A 17,016-nucleotide genomic window follows, 5' to 3' on the forward strand; every position below is an offset into this window, starting at 1 on the left:
TAGGGGCATGGATCAGAAAATCAGTCAGTATCTGGTGTGACCACCATTTGCCTCATGCAGCGCGACACATCTTCACATAGAGTTGATCAGGCTGTTGATTGTGGCCTGTGGAATGTTGTCCCACTCCTCTTCAATGGCTGTGCAAAGTTTCTGGATATTGGCGGACCTGGAACACACTGTCATACACTTCGATCCAGTGCATCACAAACGTGCTCAATGGGTGACCTGTCTGGCAGGCCATGGAACTGGGACATTTTCAGCTTCCAGGAATTGTGTACAGATCCTTGCGACATGGGGTTGTGTATTATCATGCTGAAACATGAGGTGATGGAGGCGGATGAATGGCACGACAATGGGCCTCAGGATCTCATCACGGTATTTCTGTGCATTCAAATTAACATCGATAAAATGCAATTGTGTTTGTTGTCTGTAGCTTATGCCTGCTCATATCATAACCCCACCATAGGGCACTCTGTTCACAATGTTGACATCAGCAAACCGCTCACCCACATGGCGCCATACACACTGTCTGCCATCTGCCCGGTACAGTACAAACCGGGATTCATCCATGAAGAGCACACTTCTCCAGTGGTCATCGGTGAGCATTTGCCCACTGAAGTCAGTTACGACGCCAAACAGCAGTCAGGTCATGACCCTGGTGAGGATGAGCTTCTCTGAGACGGTTTCTGACAGTGCAGAAATGATCCGGTTGTGCAAACCCAGTTTCATCAGCTGTCCAGGTGGCTGGTCTCAGACAATCCAGCAGGTGAAGAAACCAGATGTGGAGGTCCTGGGAGGGCGTGGTTACACGTGGTCTGCAGTTGTGAGGCCGGTTTGACGTACTGCCAAATTATATAAAATGACATTTGAAGTGGCTTATGGTAGAGAAATCTCTGGCAACAGCTCTGGTTCACACTCCCTCAACTTGAGACATGTATCAAAACTTCACATTTTAGTGGCCCTTTGTCTGCACCACAAGGTGCACCTGTATAATGATCATGCCGTTTAATCAGCTTCTTGATGTCACACCTGTCAGGTGGATGGATTATTTTGGCACAGAAGAAACGCTCACTAACAGGGATGTAAACAAATTAGTGCACAAAATTTTAGAAAGATTTTTTCATACACACAGAACATTTATGGTATTATTTCAGGTCAAGAAACATAGGACCAATACTTTACATTTGTTCAGTAAACTTTAAGAAACTTTTGTATTAAGGCATCTAACAATGTTTTACGTGACCAGAGAAAGTGAACAAAATGTCTGTTGGAAGCGGTACTCACAGCTCTGTATAGAATGAAGAGATGCTCATGTCACCACCCTAATGGGAGTCGCTGTCCCAACAGCAGAAAGACGGGCGACAAGCTTAGGTCCCAAATAAACCCATAGAACACATTGGCCTTATTTGATAGATTTTGGAGCTCAAAACAGCACGCATCACCTCTTCCTCTGGTAGAGTTGGAGAGGACATCACTGTGCATTTCAGGAAGTCCAAATCACATTTTGACAGGTAACACCAAAGACTTTGCGCAGCACTCAACCCCCCTCCATGAGACATTTCTGCTGGGTGAGCTGTAGTCGAGTTCAGTCTCCTCTAGATGGCACTGTCGCATCAAGCCATATTCTCATACAAGAATCTTCCCATGGCCAGTGTCACTACAACTAGCAGCCCATAGATCACAATGACAGTTAACATTTTGAAGCTATGCATAGTTAAATGACAAATAGTTTGTTACCATTATGACAGGGTAAGAATTGAACTAAGCTCATGAGGTGAGTAATATTTGGGAAGTTTATTGGAATTCAACAAAAACCACATTGTGTAAACTAAAGACTGCCATCCCAAAAACTCCTACACTTCATAAATCCAGTTCCCCAATGACATCAAGACCAAAGAGGTTCCATATCTAACATTGGTATGCAAAACCATACACCCATGGAAGCAACCACAAAGAGGTTCCATCCATTGTTGGTCAAATCCAACTTGCTCAGGTTTGAAAGAAGCACAGACAAGATTTCACCTTCTCCAAAAAATATTTATTAAACTGCAGGGGCAGCCTTCGGGGGCAACTTGGCAGCTGCAACCTGGGGAAGCAAATCAGAACAAGACATTTAGTGGTGCAGATTTGTTCAGAGGTTATTCCAGTGAGTAAGTGGGTTCTTGATCTAACAAAGTAACGAGGCCCACATCACACTGGAATAAAACAGCTTGAGGACAGTGACTTCACTAGAAGCCCACAGAAATGCCAGTCATGTCGTGACAGCACATGCCATACCTAGCTCCTTGGGATAAAAACTATTTCTAAGCCATGAAAAACAGCACGGGGGAAGCCAAGCGATGACTCCACCATGTAGCAGCCAGGGAGGGCCAGGTTAGTGCATCTAAATTCAGCTCATTACAAAGGATCAAGAGGGAGAAGCAGCACCATACGGTGGATTCAGTCAGCATGAAATTCCCTCCGCTTGTTTACCCTTGGATTGTCACACTGTTATTCCTCTTAGGCAGACAGATTGCTGCCGACAGGGGCTGAGCTGCTGTTTGTTTTTGCTACAGAACAAAAAAAAACTAAGACTGACATTCATTATGCAGGCTGTGAGGCTCAGGAGCAAAGTTAGAATATATCTAGACCAAGGACAGATGGCTGAATTCAAAAGGCAGCCTGAATGCTTGGGCAACACTGCGCTAATGCTCTCATTACATGCACTGTGGGATGTTCTACCATCAAAGTGCAGGGTGACATGTTTTAGTGATGCAACAACCTAATTTTTGCAACAAAACATGTTTGAGTCTACTTTTTAGGTAAGGGCCCATGGGCCCGATACGGTGAGGTACAAGAAGGCAGTACCCTGGTCCTGGTGAGCCTTGGTGCTATAAAGCCTTTATTCCAGCCAAGCAAGGCAGCAGAGCCTAGCGGTTAGAGCGCTGGGCCAATAACTGAAAGGTTACTAGTTTCGATTCTCCAAGCAGACTAGATCAAATCTAAACAAAATAAGCCCCCCTCCCCCTATTTCACCAAATTATCTCACGGTCCCGATTTAACCAATTTGTTTTGCCTTTGTCTGGGCCAGGCCTGCACAACCCATGGGCTCCCCAGAAGAAAGGTAACCAAACACTGCTGGTGGAGTAAAGAGAAGGGCCTCACCTGGCCAGCAATCCTGTCCAGATCTCTGGTTCCCTGGGCGGTTAGTCTGCGACCACTGTGAGAGAAGAGGTTCAGTCAGCCAGCAACAGAACAAATTAATCACATTTTATTTGTCACATGCGTCGAATACAACCGGTGTAGAGCTGACAGTAAAATGCTTACTTACAAGCCTTTAACCAACAATGCAGTTAAGAAAAATAAGTGAAAGTAAAAAATAGAGCGCAACAGTAAAATAAAAGTAGCGAGGTTATAGACAGGGTACCGGTACAGAGTCAATGTGCGGGGGCACCGGTTAGTCGAGGTAATGTATATGCATAGATAAAACAGTAGCAGTGTAAAAGAGGGGGGCAATGCAGATAGTTAGCTTTTCAGGGGTCTTATGGCTCTGGGGTAAAAGCTGTCGGACCTAGACTTGGCGCTCCAGATCGGCTTGCCATGCAGTAACAGAACAGTATGACTAGGGTGGCTGGAGCCAGACTATTTTTTGGGCCTTCCTCTGACTCCTCCATACTAACAGATCATCTGTATTCTGTGCATTAACACAACATCCCTTAGACAGGTTGACTGACAACACCAGAGACGGGAACACTTTGGCAATGACACCACTACCCAACCGCCATAAGATGAAATGTGCCCAACCGTGTGCAGAAAATGCTACAAAGCTATGAAATCAATTACCAAGTCTGAACGAGCCTGGTCAGAGCACAATAGTACTTTTTTTTAAAATTATTATTAAAGATGCTTTGTCTGTATACGGTTTTGTTCAGTGGGCACAAAATGGTTTCAACAAGGGAAGAAAAATGTTAGCAACATGTTTGATCTTTGTTAGTCGTTGCATGAAAACCGAAAGTATAATCCTCATCCCAGCGGTGCTCTGGGACCAGGACTAGGTGACTAAAACATAAAACAGCTCATATCTGGTGTTTCAGTCTGTTCTCAATAGGATCGGCTTGCTTTCCCTAATCCTAACCACAAGGACCAATGAGAACGCCGACCTTGGCTCAGTGTCTAGGGACGTTCTAAACCAGCGTGGTTCTACTCACCCGTTGGGGTTCTTCTCCACCATCTTGAGAAGCTCCAGGGCCTGCAGCACCTTGCGGGCCACGTTTTTGGAGCCGACACTGAAGTGGGCGGGACACACACCGTTCCTCTGGCGACCACCATAGATCTTGGTCATGGAGCCCACACCGGCACCCCCACGCAGGTACAGGTGGCGCACTGTGGACGCTGGGAGGGAGAAGAGAGGTTAACACCACTGATAGAGTCACAATGACCTCGTTCCATACTTCTGCACTAACAGTCAGGAAAATCATTTGTGGACAATTTGGGTCTAAACCAAAGCCAATAACAGATTGTATCTACCATACTAGACTAATGGTCTGAGCAGACAGGTAGTCCTGAAGGGAAGAATGTCAATGATCAAAATCATACCAGCTCTGGTGTAGAACCAGTTCTCGTCGCTGGGTGCCAGCTCCTTGTGTTTGGCCAGCTTGACAATGTCCACCCAATCTGGGACCTTCAGCTTTCCTGACCTGGAACAGGAAAAGCATTTGTTAGTCACTCAGAAAAGCTCAATGCATTCCTAAGCAATAATTGAACATGGCTTCACGTGTATGCGACTACATATACTTATATTAAAGAACTGGGTGGAAAACTCACTTCTTCAGGAAAGCCGATAGGGCACGGACAAACTCCTGCTGGTTGACGTCTTTCACTGTGACACCAGGCATCTGCCAGAGAGGTAGAGAACTTCAGTATGAGGTACAATGCATGAATGATGGTTATGTAGACTGCAGCGAATGTCCTGGGTAGATTGAGGTCCTGAGCACATTCAATATGTAGCCTAGCTACTCATGTAACTAACGTTAGTTACATAGTTATGTGCTGACGATAGGATGACTCGACCGCCCCAAAAATCAGAAAACAGTTAAACTGATGATTACATGTCTATACACTACTATTGATAACGTTTCTGCAAACATCACTACCTAGCTAACGAGCCAGATGGGTGATGAACAGCTTGTTTAAGCAGGCGACTAACGTTAGTTGGCTAACTAATTATATAGGCTACCTACCTTCCTGTCAGACAGTGGCGATGGAAAATATGCACATCTCGTGATAATATAAATCCCTCAGTGCAAAATCTAGAATTATCTGAAGTCCAATTTAAGCAAATAACTGATCATCAAGGCATAGTTGGGTAAGACTGCTCACCAACAAACCGGCCACCGTTAAATAAAATGTGATGGCAATTAACTGGCTGGAGTTAGCCACAATGCTAGCAATGAACTTAAGTATAACCCCGAGACCTGTAACCCACATCAGAAATTCGAGGCAGTAATCCAGCCGGTATAACGATCACAGATCAACAGCAGACGAGCGTAACACATTCAAATGGAAGACACCGTTAGCGCAGATAACATAATTGTCTTGTCTAAAATGGACAAACAAAACGAAATGTTTAGGCCTCAATGCAGAGGCATGGGGGCAGCCATCACTGAAAGGTATGTGCGAGTGCCGCATGCAATTTTCTATGCTAAATCATCTACAGGACTCTGTAGCCTTTCCAGAAAACACTGTCTTTGTTAATTGATTGTTTAATGTATACGCGGTCAGTTATGTGAGAATAATTATCACGAAAATGTCATACAATTGGTCAAATAAGGCCGGAGAACAGACATCCTTTTACCTTGCTTGTGGACAGCGAGAGGAAGAGGGTAAGACGGGGTTTCCAGCCCGTGTTAAAACGGGCGGATCGCGTTCATTCTCGCGAGATATGATCTCACACTGTACGTCGGTATTTTCATCACAAGATGCCCTGTTGATGAATTTCTAGCCCAATCAGAGTCGAACCTTATGCATTTCAAAGCAGCTTGCAGTGCCCAAGGTTAAGGCAACATCACAATCAAAAGCCTTGAATTATGAAATTGTCTGCAAAAGAAAAGGCGCGTGCCCTGGAGCAGCAAGAGGAAATAATTAGCAGTTTTTTGTTGTATATGGAAGTACTGTTTTATTGCAGCAATAGGATACTAATATCTAATGTTACTATAATCTGCACAGTGAATGCAATAACCAAGATGCTGTAATTCAAAATTATATTTTTATCATAATATTCTTGTGACATATCCTGTCAGTATTTCAAGATCTGTGAAATGCATTGTAACCATATCTTATTCTTAATTATTCAGCTTTAATATTGCAGATAGATTGTGCCTTCCTTCAATGTAATTGTCTGCATCATTTTCAATCCCCCATATTTTTGGGGTAAATATATAGATAAAATACATATATTTTTTTAAATATATATTTTTTCCTTCATTATTTTCCCCTAACCCTATCATCCCTCCCCTAATTGGAGTAAACCAATGGACAACAACAATTAGGCTTCTACTTCCAGTTTATACATACTATACTGCTCAAAAAAATAAAGGGAACACTTAAACAACACAATGTAACTCCAAGTCAATCACACTTCTGTGAAATCAAACTGTCCACTTAGGAAGCAACACTGATTGACAATAAATTTCACATGCTGTTGTGCAAATGGAATAGACAACAGGTGGAAATGATAGGCAATAAGCAAGACACCCCCAATAAAGGAGTGGTTCAGCAGGTGGTGACCACAGACCACTTGGAGGAGGCCGTAGGAGGGCAACAACCCAGCAGCAGGACCGTTACCTCCGCCTTTGTGCAAGGAGGAGCAGGAGAAGCACTGCAAGAGCCCTGCAAAATGACCTCCAGCAGGCCACAAATGTGCATGTGTCTGCTCAAACGGTCAGAAACAGACTCCATGAGGGTGGTATGAGGGCCCGACGTCCACAGGTGGGGGTTGTGCTTACAGCCCAACACAGTGCAGGACGTTTGGCATTTGCCAGAGAACACCAAGATTGGCAAATTCGCCACTGGCGCCCTGTGCTCTTCACAGATGAAAGCAGGTTCACACTGAGCACGTGACAGACGTGACAGAGTCTGGAGACGCCGTGGAGAACGTTCTGCTGCCTGCAACATCCTCCAGCATGACCGGTTTGGCGGTGGGTCAGTCATGGTGTGGGGTGGTATTTCTTTGGGGGGCCGCACAGCCCTCCATGTGCTCGCCAGAGGTAGCCTGACTGCCATTAGGTACCGAGATGAGATCCTCAGACCCCTTGTGAGACCATATGCTGGTGCGGTTGGCCCTGGGTTCCTCCTAATGCAAGACAATGCTAGACCTCATGTGGCTGGAGTGTGTCAGCAGTTCCTGCAAGAGGAAAGCATTGATGCTATGGACTGGCCCGCCCGTTCCCCAGACCTGAATCCAATTGAGCACATCTGGGACATCATGTCTCGCTCCATCCACCAACGCCACGTTGCATCACAGACTGTCCAGGAGTTGGCGGATGCTTTAGTCCAGGTCTGGGAGGAGATCCCTCAGGAGACCATCCGCCACCTCATCAGGAGCATGCCCAGGCGTTGTAGGGAGGTCATACAGGCACGTGGAGGCCACACACACTACTGAGCCTCATTTTGACTTGTTTTAAGGACATTACATCAAAGTTGGATCAGCCTGTAGTGTGGTTTTCCACTTTAATTTTGAGTGTGACTCCAAATCCAGACCTCCATGGGTGGATAAATTGGATTTCCATTGATTATTTTTGTGTGATTTTGTTGTCAGCACATTCAACTATGTAAAGAAAAAAGTATTTAATAAGATTATTTCTTTCATTCAGATCTAGGATGTGTTGTTTAAGTGTTCCCTTTATTTTTTTTGAGCAGTGTATATAAAACCATATCTTATTCTTATGGGATTTCCACAAATAGCCTACTGACAGAGATCATGATCAAATTCCTTTGAATTCTGCATGCAACAATCGTTTTTTATTTCCCATGGTACATGGGAACAATGCCAAAAAATGCCAAAAACCAATGCTACTTAATTTGTTCTTTGTTATCCTAGAAATAGCCGTGGAAAAATAAATGCACTGCTGCCTAAAACAAGGCACAGTGAACATGGGCTCTTTTCACAGAACAATGCCCAAACCCTTCAGTAGATAAACGTTTGCCGTCTCTGTCCGTCTCTGTCCATCTCTTATTTTTCTCCATTGTTTTTCTCTGTTCTTCATCTCTTCCATCTGTGCCATTATGTTTACACACATGTTTGAGTGTCTCTCTCCGTGTGTGTGTGTGTGTGTGTGTGTGTGTGTGTGTGTGTCTGCGAGTATATGTGTTAACTATAACCTTGGTCTTTTTTATTTACTTATTTACAATGCTTGTGGTGACCTTTGCACAGCTCGGGTGGAAAGGTTAGAACTGCTTCAACATTGACACAATTGATATGTTTGTATAGACAAGACCAGGAGATAGGTGGGCAGAGGGTAATGACGGTTTATGAGTGTGAGTTTATTCTGTCAGTCAGTGCAGAAGAATAGAGTGAGAGGAAGAGATAGGGAGGTAAAGAGCGAGGGAAGGTTTACAGAGGACAGATTAGAACTGTCATAGACTTATATTTACATTTTACATTTACATTTTAGTCATTTAGCAGACGCTCTTATCCAGATCTATACATCCACAACATATCAGGTAATTTGGTATTTTCTCATTTATTCAACTGTTCTAAACAGCTATTTGGTATTTTATTAGGATCCCCATTAGCTGTTGCAAAAGCAGCAGCTTCTCTTCCTGGGGTCCACAAAATCACCATCTGTTCTCTATCCATTCTCCTTCCATTATATTCTCCATCATATTTTCTGTCATCCGTTGAGCTTCCTACTATCTGATCTAAAGCTCTGACTGTGTAGTGTGGCTGTGAGTCTGTATGCTTGTGTTGTCTCTCCATGCTTAATTGATTAGCAAAAGTAAATGAATCACATTGAAAGCGACCAGTCACAGATTCAAACCGAAGACAACCACATAAGGTGGAATGAACTCCATGAATTATTTCAAGGCCCTTCAAGGAGCAGGACAGGAGACAACTGTATCAACTGATTATGCAGCTGTATAAAACAATTATTCCAGTCAGTCATAATTATTATGAAAACGGACAACTTGTCATCTGGATGTCCTGAAAGAGTCAAACTCATTATTCTGAGGAGACAGGTGGCATATTACAGCGCTAAATCTGCTATTTCAATATCCATCCGCTTTGTTTATTTGAGCCCATTGTTTGAAAATGTTCTGAAATTACCTGTCAATCACACTCGAGCAAGTTCACCCCAATGTCTCCTGCTCTGTCTGTCTGCTGCAGTGTGTGATGTTAGCGGTCTGTTTCACAGAGCCTACCCTCTCTACACTGTGTTTGCATGGTGCTCACATCCTCAGTGTGAGTGCTCTGTCAGGTCCAGTCTACGCTGACCTTTTCACTCTCCAAGTAGCCATACAGGTCTCCAATACCTAGAAGAAAATATCTAACAATCTCTCCCCCTCAACTTCCTGCCTCTGCTTCTCCCTTTTCATTTATTTTTCCTTTACTCTGTCCTCCCACTACTCACTTTTCTCAATCAATCTTTCTCTTTTAGACACCCCACTCAGTCACTCTCTCCATTCTTGCCTTCTCAAACTATTGCTGTTGTATTTTTTGTTCTTTTTTTATGTCCCAGATAAATTGACTGAGAATGCTTCCTCATGTGCCCAATGATGTTTCTTCCATATTTTGTGCAGCTACCATGTTGTGCTGCTGCCTTGTTGTGTTGCTACCATGTTGTTGTCATGTTGTGTTGATACTGTGCTGTGTTTTCATGTGTTGCTGCCATGCTCAATCACATTTATTTATAAAGCCCTTTTTACATCAGCCGATGTCACAAAGTTCTATACAGAAACCCAGCCTAAAACCCCAGACAGCAAGCAATGCAGATGTAGAAGCACAGTGGCTAGGAAACACTCCATTTAGAGGCAGGAACCTAAGAAGAACCCTAGAGAGGAACCAGGCTCTGAGGGGTGGCCAGTCCTCTACTGGCTGTGTCGGGTGGAGAATATAACAGTACATGGCCAAGATGTTCAAATGTTCATAGATTATAATAATCACAGTGGTTGTAGAGGGTGCAACAGGTCAGTTGGCTTTTCATAGCCGAGCATTCAGAGTTCGAGACAGCAGGTGCGGTAGAGAGAGAGAGTCAAAAACAGCAGGTCCGGGACAAGGTACCACGCCCGGTGAACAGGTCAGGGTTCCATAGCCGCAGGCAGAACAGTTGAAACTGGAGCAGCAGCATGACCAGTTGGACTGGGGACAGCGAGAAGTCATCAGGCCAGGTAGTCCTGAGGCATGGTCCTAGGGCTCAGGTCCTCTGGGAGGGGAGGGAGAGGGAGAGAGAGAGAGAATTAGAGGGAGCATACTTAACTTCACACAGGACATCGGAAAAGACAGGATAATTACACCAGATATAACAGACTGACCCTAGCCCCCCGACACATAAACTATTGCAGCATAGATACTGGAGGCTGAGACAGGAGGGGTTGGGAGACACTGTGGCCCCGTCCGACAATATCCCGGACAGGGCCAACCAGGCAGGATATAACCCCACCCACTTTATCTTAGGTCTCTCTTAATGTAGTGTTGTGGTTTCTCTTGTTGGGATGTTTGTTTTGTCCTATATATTTGTATTATTTTTCATTTTTAATCCCAGACCCCGTCCCCGCAGGAGGCCTTTTGCCTTTTGGTAGGCCGTCATTGTGAATAACAATTTGTTCTTAACTGACTTGCCTAGTTAAATAAAGGTAAAAACATAATAAAAATAATTTAGAACCTCACCTGGAAGCCAGTTTCACGGGAGAGGAGGGGATGAAAGAGCCAATTGGGCAATGGTAATAATTAGCTAGGGAGCCATGATAGGACATCCACTGTTGGGACAAGTGCAGAAGGAACTTTGAATGATCTCTTAGAGTTACTCTAGGTTTGACACCTCAACCAGTTTGACTCTTGTCTTCCTCTCTCTCTTTCCTCTGCCACCTCCCCCACCCCTTTGTCTCTGTCCCCCTCTTAGGTTCAGCCATGGAGCACATGTGGCTGAACTCGGTGAGTCAGTGTGTGGTATCTGTGTCGGTGATCGTGGTGAGTGTGAGGATGTCTATGGGTGGTGGTCGGATGGAGGAGGTTGGAGGAGGCCAGGGTGGAGGTGGTCATACCCGGAGCGGGAGTGTTTCTGCCTGCCTGAAGTTGTGTCTGGGCTGGGTGGGGGCAGTGGGGGGTGCGGTGGGGGTCCCTGTCTCTGTGCTGCTGAATCTGAGGAGTCCCCAGTGCCTGTACACCTGCATCACCCTGGTGTGCTGTCCTCTGCTGGTCAGGCAGTTCACTGTCTGCCTGCTGCTGCTCATGACCCTCAACTCCCACCTGAAGCACCGCATGGGGAGCAGGTGAGTCAGAGAGGGGGGGGTAAAAAGTATCAAAGCGAAATCAAGTGCACCTGAAAGAATTTGCCAAATGTTCTCAGGACTGCACTCTAGACCAGGGGTATTCAACCGGAGTTTCGACAAAAATATAAAAAGAAACACAAACCAAAAAGTGGAACAAATATATATTTTTATGAATAACGCTAGAAACAACAGAATAAACAATTGTATTATTACATACTGTATTACATAATATCTTATTTCAAATGATGTTGACTTTATTTCTCAACTCCTTATATTGAGCAAATTACACTCATTGGAGCTCATTACACTCATTGGAGCTTATTACACTCATTGGAGCTCCTTACACTCATTGGCGCTCATTACACTCATTGGAGCTTATTACACTCATTGGAGCTCATTACACTCATTGGCGCTCATTACACTCATTGGAGCTCATTACACTCATTGGAGCTTATTACACTCATTGGAGCTCATTACACTCATTGGAGCTCATTACACTCATTGGAGCTTATTACACTCATTGGAGCTCATTACACTCATTGGCGCTCATTACACTCATTGGAGCTCATTACACTCATTGGAGCTCATTACACTCATTGGAGCTCATTACACTCATTGGAGCTCATTACACTCATTGGAGCTCATTACACTCATTGGAGCTCCTTACACTCATTGGCGCTCATTACACTCATTGGCGCTCATTACACTCATTGGAGCTCATTACACTCATTGGAGCTCATTACACTCATTGGAGCTCATTACACTCATTGGCGCTCATTACACTCATTGGAGCTCATTACACTCATTGGAGCTCATTACACTCATTGGAGCTCATTACACTCATTGGAGCTTATTACACTCATTGGTGCTCATTACACTCATTGGAGCTCATTACACTCATTGGAGCTCATTACACTCATTGGAGCTCATTACACTCATTGGAGCTCATTACACTCATTGGCGCTCATTACACTCATTGGCGCTCATTACACTCATTGGAGCTCATTACACTCATTGGAGCTCATTACACTCATTGGAGCTCATTACACTCATTGGAGCTTATTACACTCATTGGAGCTTATTACACTCATTGGCGCTCATTACACTCATTGGGAGGGATGGTCAAAATTGACTAATTACAAAATACAATTACAAAATACCATAAAGATCAATGTATCAAAGTAAACTCCCAAATACGTTTGAAATGTATTTAAAGACATATTTCAAATAGATGTTAGAGAAATACTGCCCATCTCTGCTGACTGGAGTATCTGACAGGCTGTGAAAAGTATGGGTCACAGAAAGTGCCACTGGTTGCTGGTAAGCTTTCTTGACTTGGATATACATTTTTGACAACACGTTTTACCTTTTTTAACTAGCTAAACAGCTACTTTTAGCAAAAATGTGTTTGGAGTAACCTTTGTCTAGCTTATAGGCTATGTTAGTGTTAATACTTCCAATTATAATGTGGGGAGATAAAAACTGACAACCAAATCTATTCATTTTAAAATGTTGGTTAATGTTACTTCTCCTCGCCATTATCATTCACCTGATGATAAGACAAGACGTGAAAAATGCATTTTTGGCTAACATATGATGGGGTCTCTAGGTCGCCAGTTTGCCTCGCGGGGGTCCCTGGGTAAACAAGCTTGAAGACCCCTGCTCTAGAACATTAGTGCATGCTGGCTTCATTTGACCCACTTGGTTCTCTCTCTGTTTCAGGTACAGTTCACTGGTGACACGTCGGCGGTCCCTGTTTGTGGTCATGCTGTGCTGGGTGGCCTCTGTTCTCTCCTCCTTTGCCCAGTTCATCGGCTGGAACGTCCTGGACACCTGGGGAGGGGATGAGGGATGGCTGGATGGGCTGGGGCTGGACGGCATCCCCACAGGCAACTGGACTTCCCCTCCTTCCCGTCCGATGCCTCCCAAGTACAACCAGGACCGCTCTGTGATTGGGAAGTACCTCCCTTACGGCGGCTTCCTGTCCAAGTTTTACGTGGAGGATCTCCATAACTTCACCTATGCAGAGATCCATGGGAGCCACTGGGGGGTGTGTGCCCCCGACACCGTCCTCAGCCCCGAGTTCCTGGTCTATGTCTATGGAGTGACCGTCTTCCTGCTCCCCCTAATGGGCCTGCTGGCCATTTACCTAGATCTGGTCTGTGTGATGCCCAGACAGGACCCTAATGGTCCAGGCTCTGGCCCCCCAAAACGCCGCTCTCCCCGTGCCCACTCCCTGGGCCTCTCCCTCTGCCTCCTTGTCCTCCTGTGTCTGCCCCTTCACATCACCCATGCCCTCCTGCTTTTCTCCCCAGGCGCACTGCCCCCGACCTGGGCTTTCCCGCTGGTCTCGCTCCTGTCGCAGCTCTACGGTCTGGTGCCCCCTCTCCTCTTCACCATTCCCATACAACGGGTGGGGGCCGAGCAGGCCACAGGGGGTAAGACGGTGGGCAGAGCCCTGTGTTCAGCTGTGCAGGGGGCATCCTGCTCACTCAAAGGGAGGCTGTGCCCAGATGTGTGTGTGTAACATGGAACGGAAAACAGGGAAGGTGTGTGTGTGTTAACACGTTGTTACAACACCAGCATTCCCATCTCATATGTTCTAATTCACTCTCTTAGGCTCTGTTTACACACATATCCAATATGGTAATACTTTGAAATTGCTGAACATCCAATTTCCCTGGAAGTTTGACCACAAACATAAGTTCCAATCATTGTGTGTAAAAGGCGCCATGTATCATTGTGTGATTCACAAGGAGCTTCTTTGTGTATGTTTCCCCATATATATTCATCAACCTGTCAGTAGCACATACTAGACATTAATTCGTTTTTCACACACTGTGCTGTTTAATTATTGAGTCTCATATCAAATAAGGTCACTAACCAGGCTTACATCCAACCTTTTTATGCTGTGTAAAGTACATTTCGGATAAAAAAGGTCAAGACGGGCCTGATGGAAACATCTAATTTGTCAGTAGACGTTCCAAATGTCAGCCAAACAAAATACGCTAGACAAGCTGGGATCTTTTTGTGTGGGTAAAATTAATAATGTGAGAAATAGCGGAGGAAACGCCTTTACGTGCAAATATTTCTATAATAACCGTCATACTGAAGTAAAGTTGGAGTCACAAGATGACCTGGTGTGTGGTCCTTCCACTACGACTCCGGAAACCATGTCCTTTATTAGGCTACAGATTAAATAAATGATGATGAAATTCACAAGGTGGTGAAAATGCAAGGAGATGAACTTGATGCTCCTTTACAATAAATATCAAGGGTCTCATTCTGCCATTTGACAAATTAAAATAATCTTGCTCTTTTATCCATAATAATCTCATCAACCACACTGTATCTGCGAGCTGTTGTCTAGGGTGCAAGTGCCAATACCAGAGTGAGCATATTTGCTATATAACGCAAACATTTTTGTGACTAAACCATCAGTAGAGTTGAAAATGCGATTAAAACCAATTTAAATGCAATGTTTCATGGGAATTGAACTGCAAAAGTTTTGTATGTGTACTACATCATCATGCACAGTCTTTTATCAGCAACAAGTCAATTTGTTGGAAACACATTGCGCATTTTGTTTTAATGCGGATTTTAGAATATTCACACGAAAATCTGTCGCCAATTGGATGGAAACCTAGCTACTGAGAGAGTAAATATCACGCAGCAGACTTCTTCTAATCTCACACTGATCCTGAACTAAGCCTGGGACTAGATCAGGATATGTCTGCATTGTAACATGTCTACTGCTGCTGCTGCTGCGGATGCTATAGATCTAGCTGCTGCTGCGGATGCTATAGATCTAGCTGCTGCTGCTGCGGATGCTATAGATCTAGCTGCTGTGGATGCTATAGATCTAGCTGCTGCTGCGGATGCTATAGATCTAGCTGCTGCTGCTGCGGATGCTATAGATCTAGCTGCTGCTGCGGATGCTATAGATCTAGCTGCTGCTGCTGCGGATGCTATAGATCTAACTGCTGCTGCGGATGCTATAGATCTAGCTGCTGCTGCTGATGCTATAGATCTAGCTGCTGCTGCTGATGCTATAGATCTAGCTGCTGCTGCTGCGGATGCTATAGATCTAGCTGCTGCTGCGGATGCTATAGATCTAGCTGCTGCTGCAGATGCTATAGATCTAGCTGCTGCTGCGGATGCTATAGATCTAGCTGCTGCTGCTGCGGATGCTATAGATCTAGCTGCTGCTGCGGATGCTATAGATCTAGCTGCTGCTGCGGATGCTATAGATCTAGCTGCTGCTGCTGCGGATGCTGTAGATCTAGCTGCTGTGGATGCTATAGATCTAGCTGCTGCTGCGGATGCTATAGATCTAGTTGCTGCTGCTGCGGATGCTATAGATCTAGCTGCTGCTGCGGATGCTATAGATCTAGCTGCTGCTGCTGCGGATGCTATAGATCTAGCTGCTGCGGATGATATAGATCTAGCTGCTGCTGCGGATGCTATAGATCTAGCTGCTGCTGCTGCGGATGCTATAGATCTAGCTGCTGCTGCTGCGGATGCTATAGATCTAGCTGCTGCTGCGGATGCTATAGATCTAACTGCTGCTGCGGATGCTATAGATCTAGCTGCTGCTGCTGATGCTATAGATCTAGCTGCTGCTGCTGATGCTATAGATCTAGCTGCTGCTGCTGATGCTATAGATCTAGCTGCTGCGGATGCTATAGATCTAGCTGCTGCTGCGGATGCTATAGATCTAGCTGCTGCTGCTGCGGATGCTATAGATCTAGCTGCTGCTGCGGATGCTATAGATCTAGCTGCTGCTGCGGATGCTATAGATCTAGCTGCTGCTGCGGATGCTATAGATCTAGCTGCTGCTGCTGCGGATGCTATAGATCTAGCTGCTGCTGCGGATGCTATAGATCTAGCTGCTGCTGCGGATGCTATAGATCTAGCTGCTGCTGCTGCGGATGCTATAGATCTAGCTGCTGCTGCTGCGGATGCTATAGATCTAGCTGCTGCTGCTGCGGGTGCTATAGATCTAGCTGCTGCTGCTGCGGATGCTATAGATCTAGCTGCTGCTGCTGCGGATGCTATAGATCTAGCTGCTGCTGCGGATGCTATAGATCTAGCTGCTGCTGCTGCGGATGCTATAGATCTAGCTGCTGCTGCGGATGCTATAGATCTAGCTGCTGCTGCTGCGGATGCTATAGATCTAGCTGCGGATGCTATAGATCTAGCTGCTGCTGCTGCTGCGGATGCTATAGATCTAGCTGCTGCTGCTGCGGATGCTATAGATCTAGCTGCTGCTGCTGCGGATGCTATAGATCTAGCTGCTGCTGCGGATGCTATAGATCTAGCTGCTGCTGCTGCGGATGCTATAGATCTAGCTGCTGCTGCTGCGGATGCTATAGATCTAGCTGCTGCTGCGGATGCTATAGATCTAGCTGCTGCTGCTGCGGATGCTATAGATCTAGCTGCTGCTGCTGCGGATGCTATAGATCTAGCTGCTGCTGCGGATGCTATAGATCTAGCTGCTGCTGCGGATGCTATAGATCTAGCTGCTGCTGCTGCGGATGCTATAGATCT

The 17,016-nt window shown here is 45.3% G+C and overlaps 1 protein-coding gene across 1 annotated transcript; it reads right to left on the reverse strand.

The window, feature by feature from the left end:
- Positions 1-1,775: 1,775 nt before the first annotated feature.
- Positions 1,776-5,886, reverse strand: rps19 (ribosomal protein S19). Its single transcript, XM_029738265.1, has 6 exons — positions 5,834-5,886; positions 4,804-4,874; positions 4,576-4,676; positions 4,188-4,371; positions 3,145-3,199; positions 1,776-2,086 (listed from the first exon to the last, which is right to left on the reverse strand). The coding sequence occupies exons 2-6, from the start codon at positions 4,872-4,874 to the stop codon at positions 2,042-2,044; spliced, it is 456 nt and encodes a 151-aa protein (XP_029594125.1). The 5' UTR covers positions 5,834-5,886; the 3' UTR covers positions 1,776-2,041.
- Positions 5,887-17,016: the final 11,130 nt, after the last annotated feature.

This window comes from Salmo trutta, chromosome 37 (genome assembly GCF_901001165.1).
Source record: "Salmo trutta chromosome 37, fSalTru1.1, whole genome shotgun sequence".
NCBI lineage: Eukaryota > Metazoa > Chordata > Actinopteri > Salmoniformes > Salmonidae > Salmo > Salmo trutta.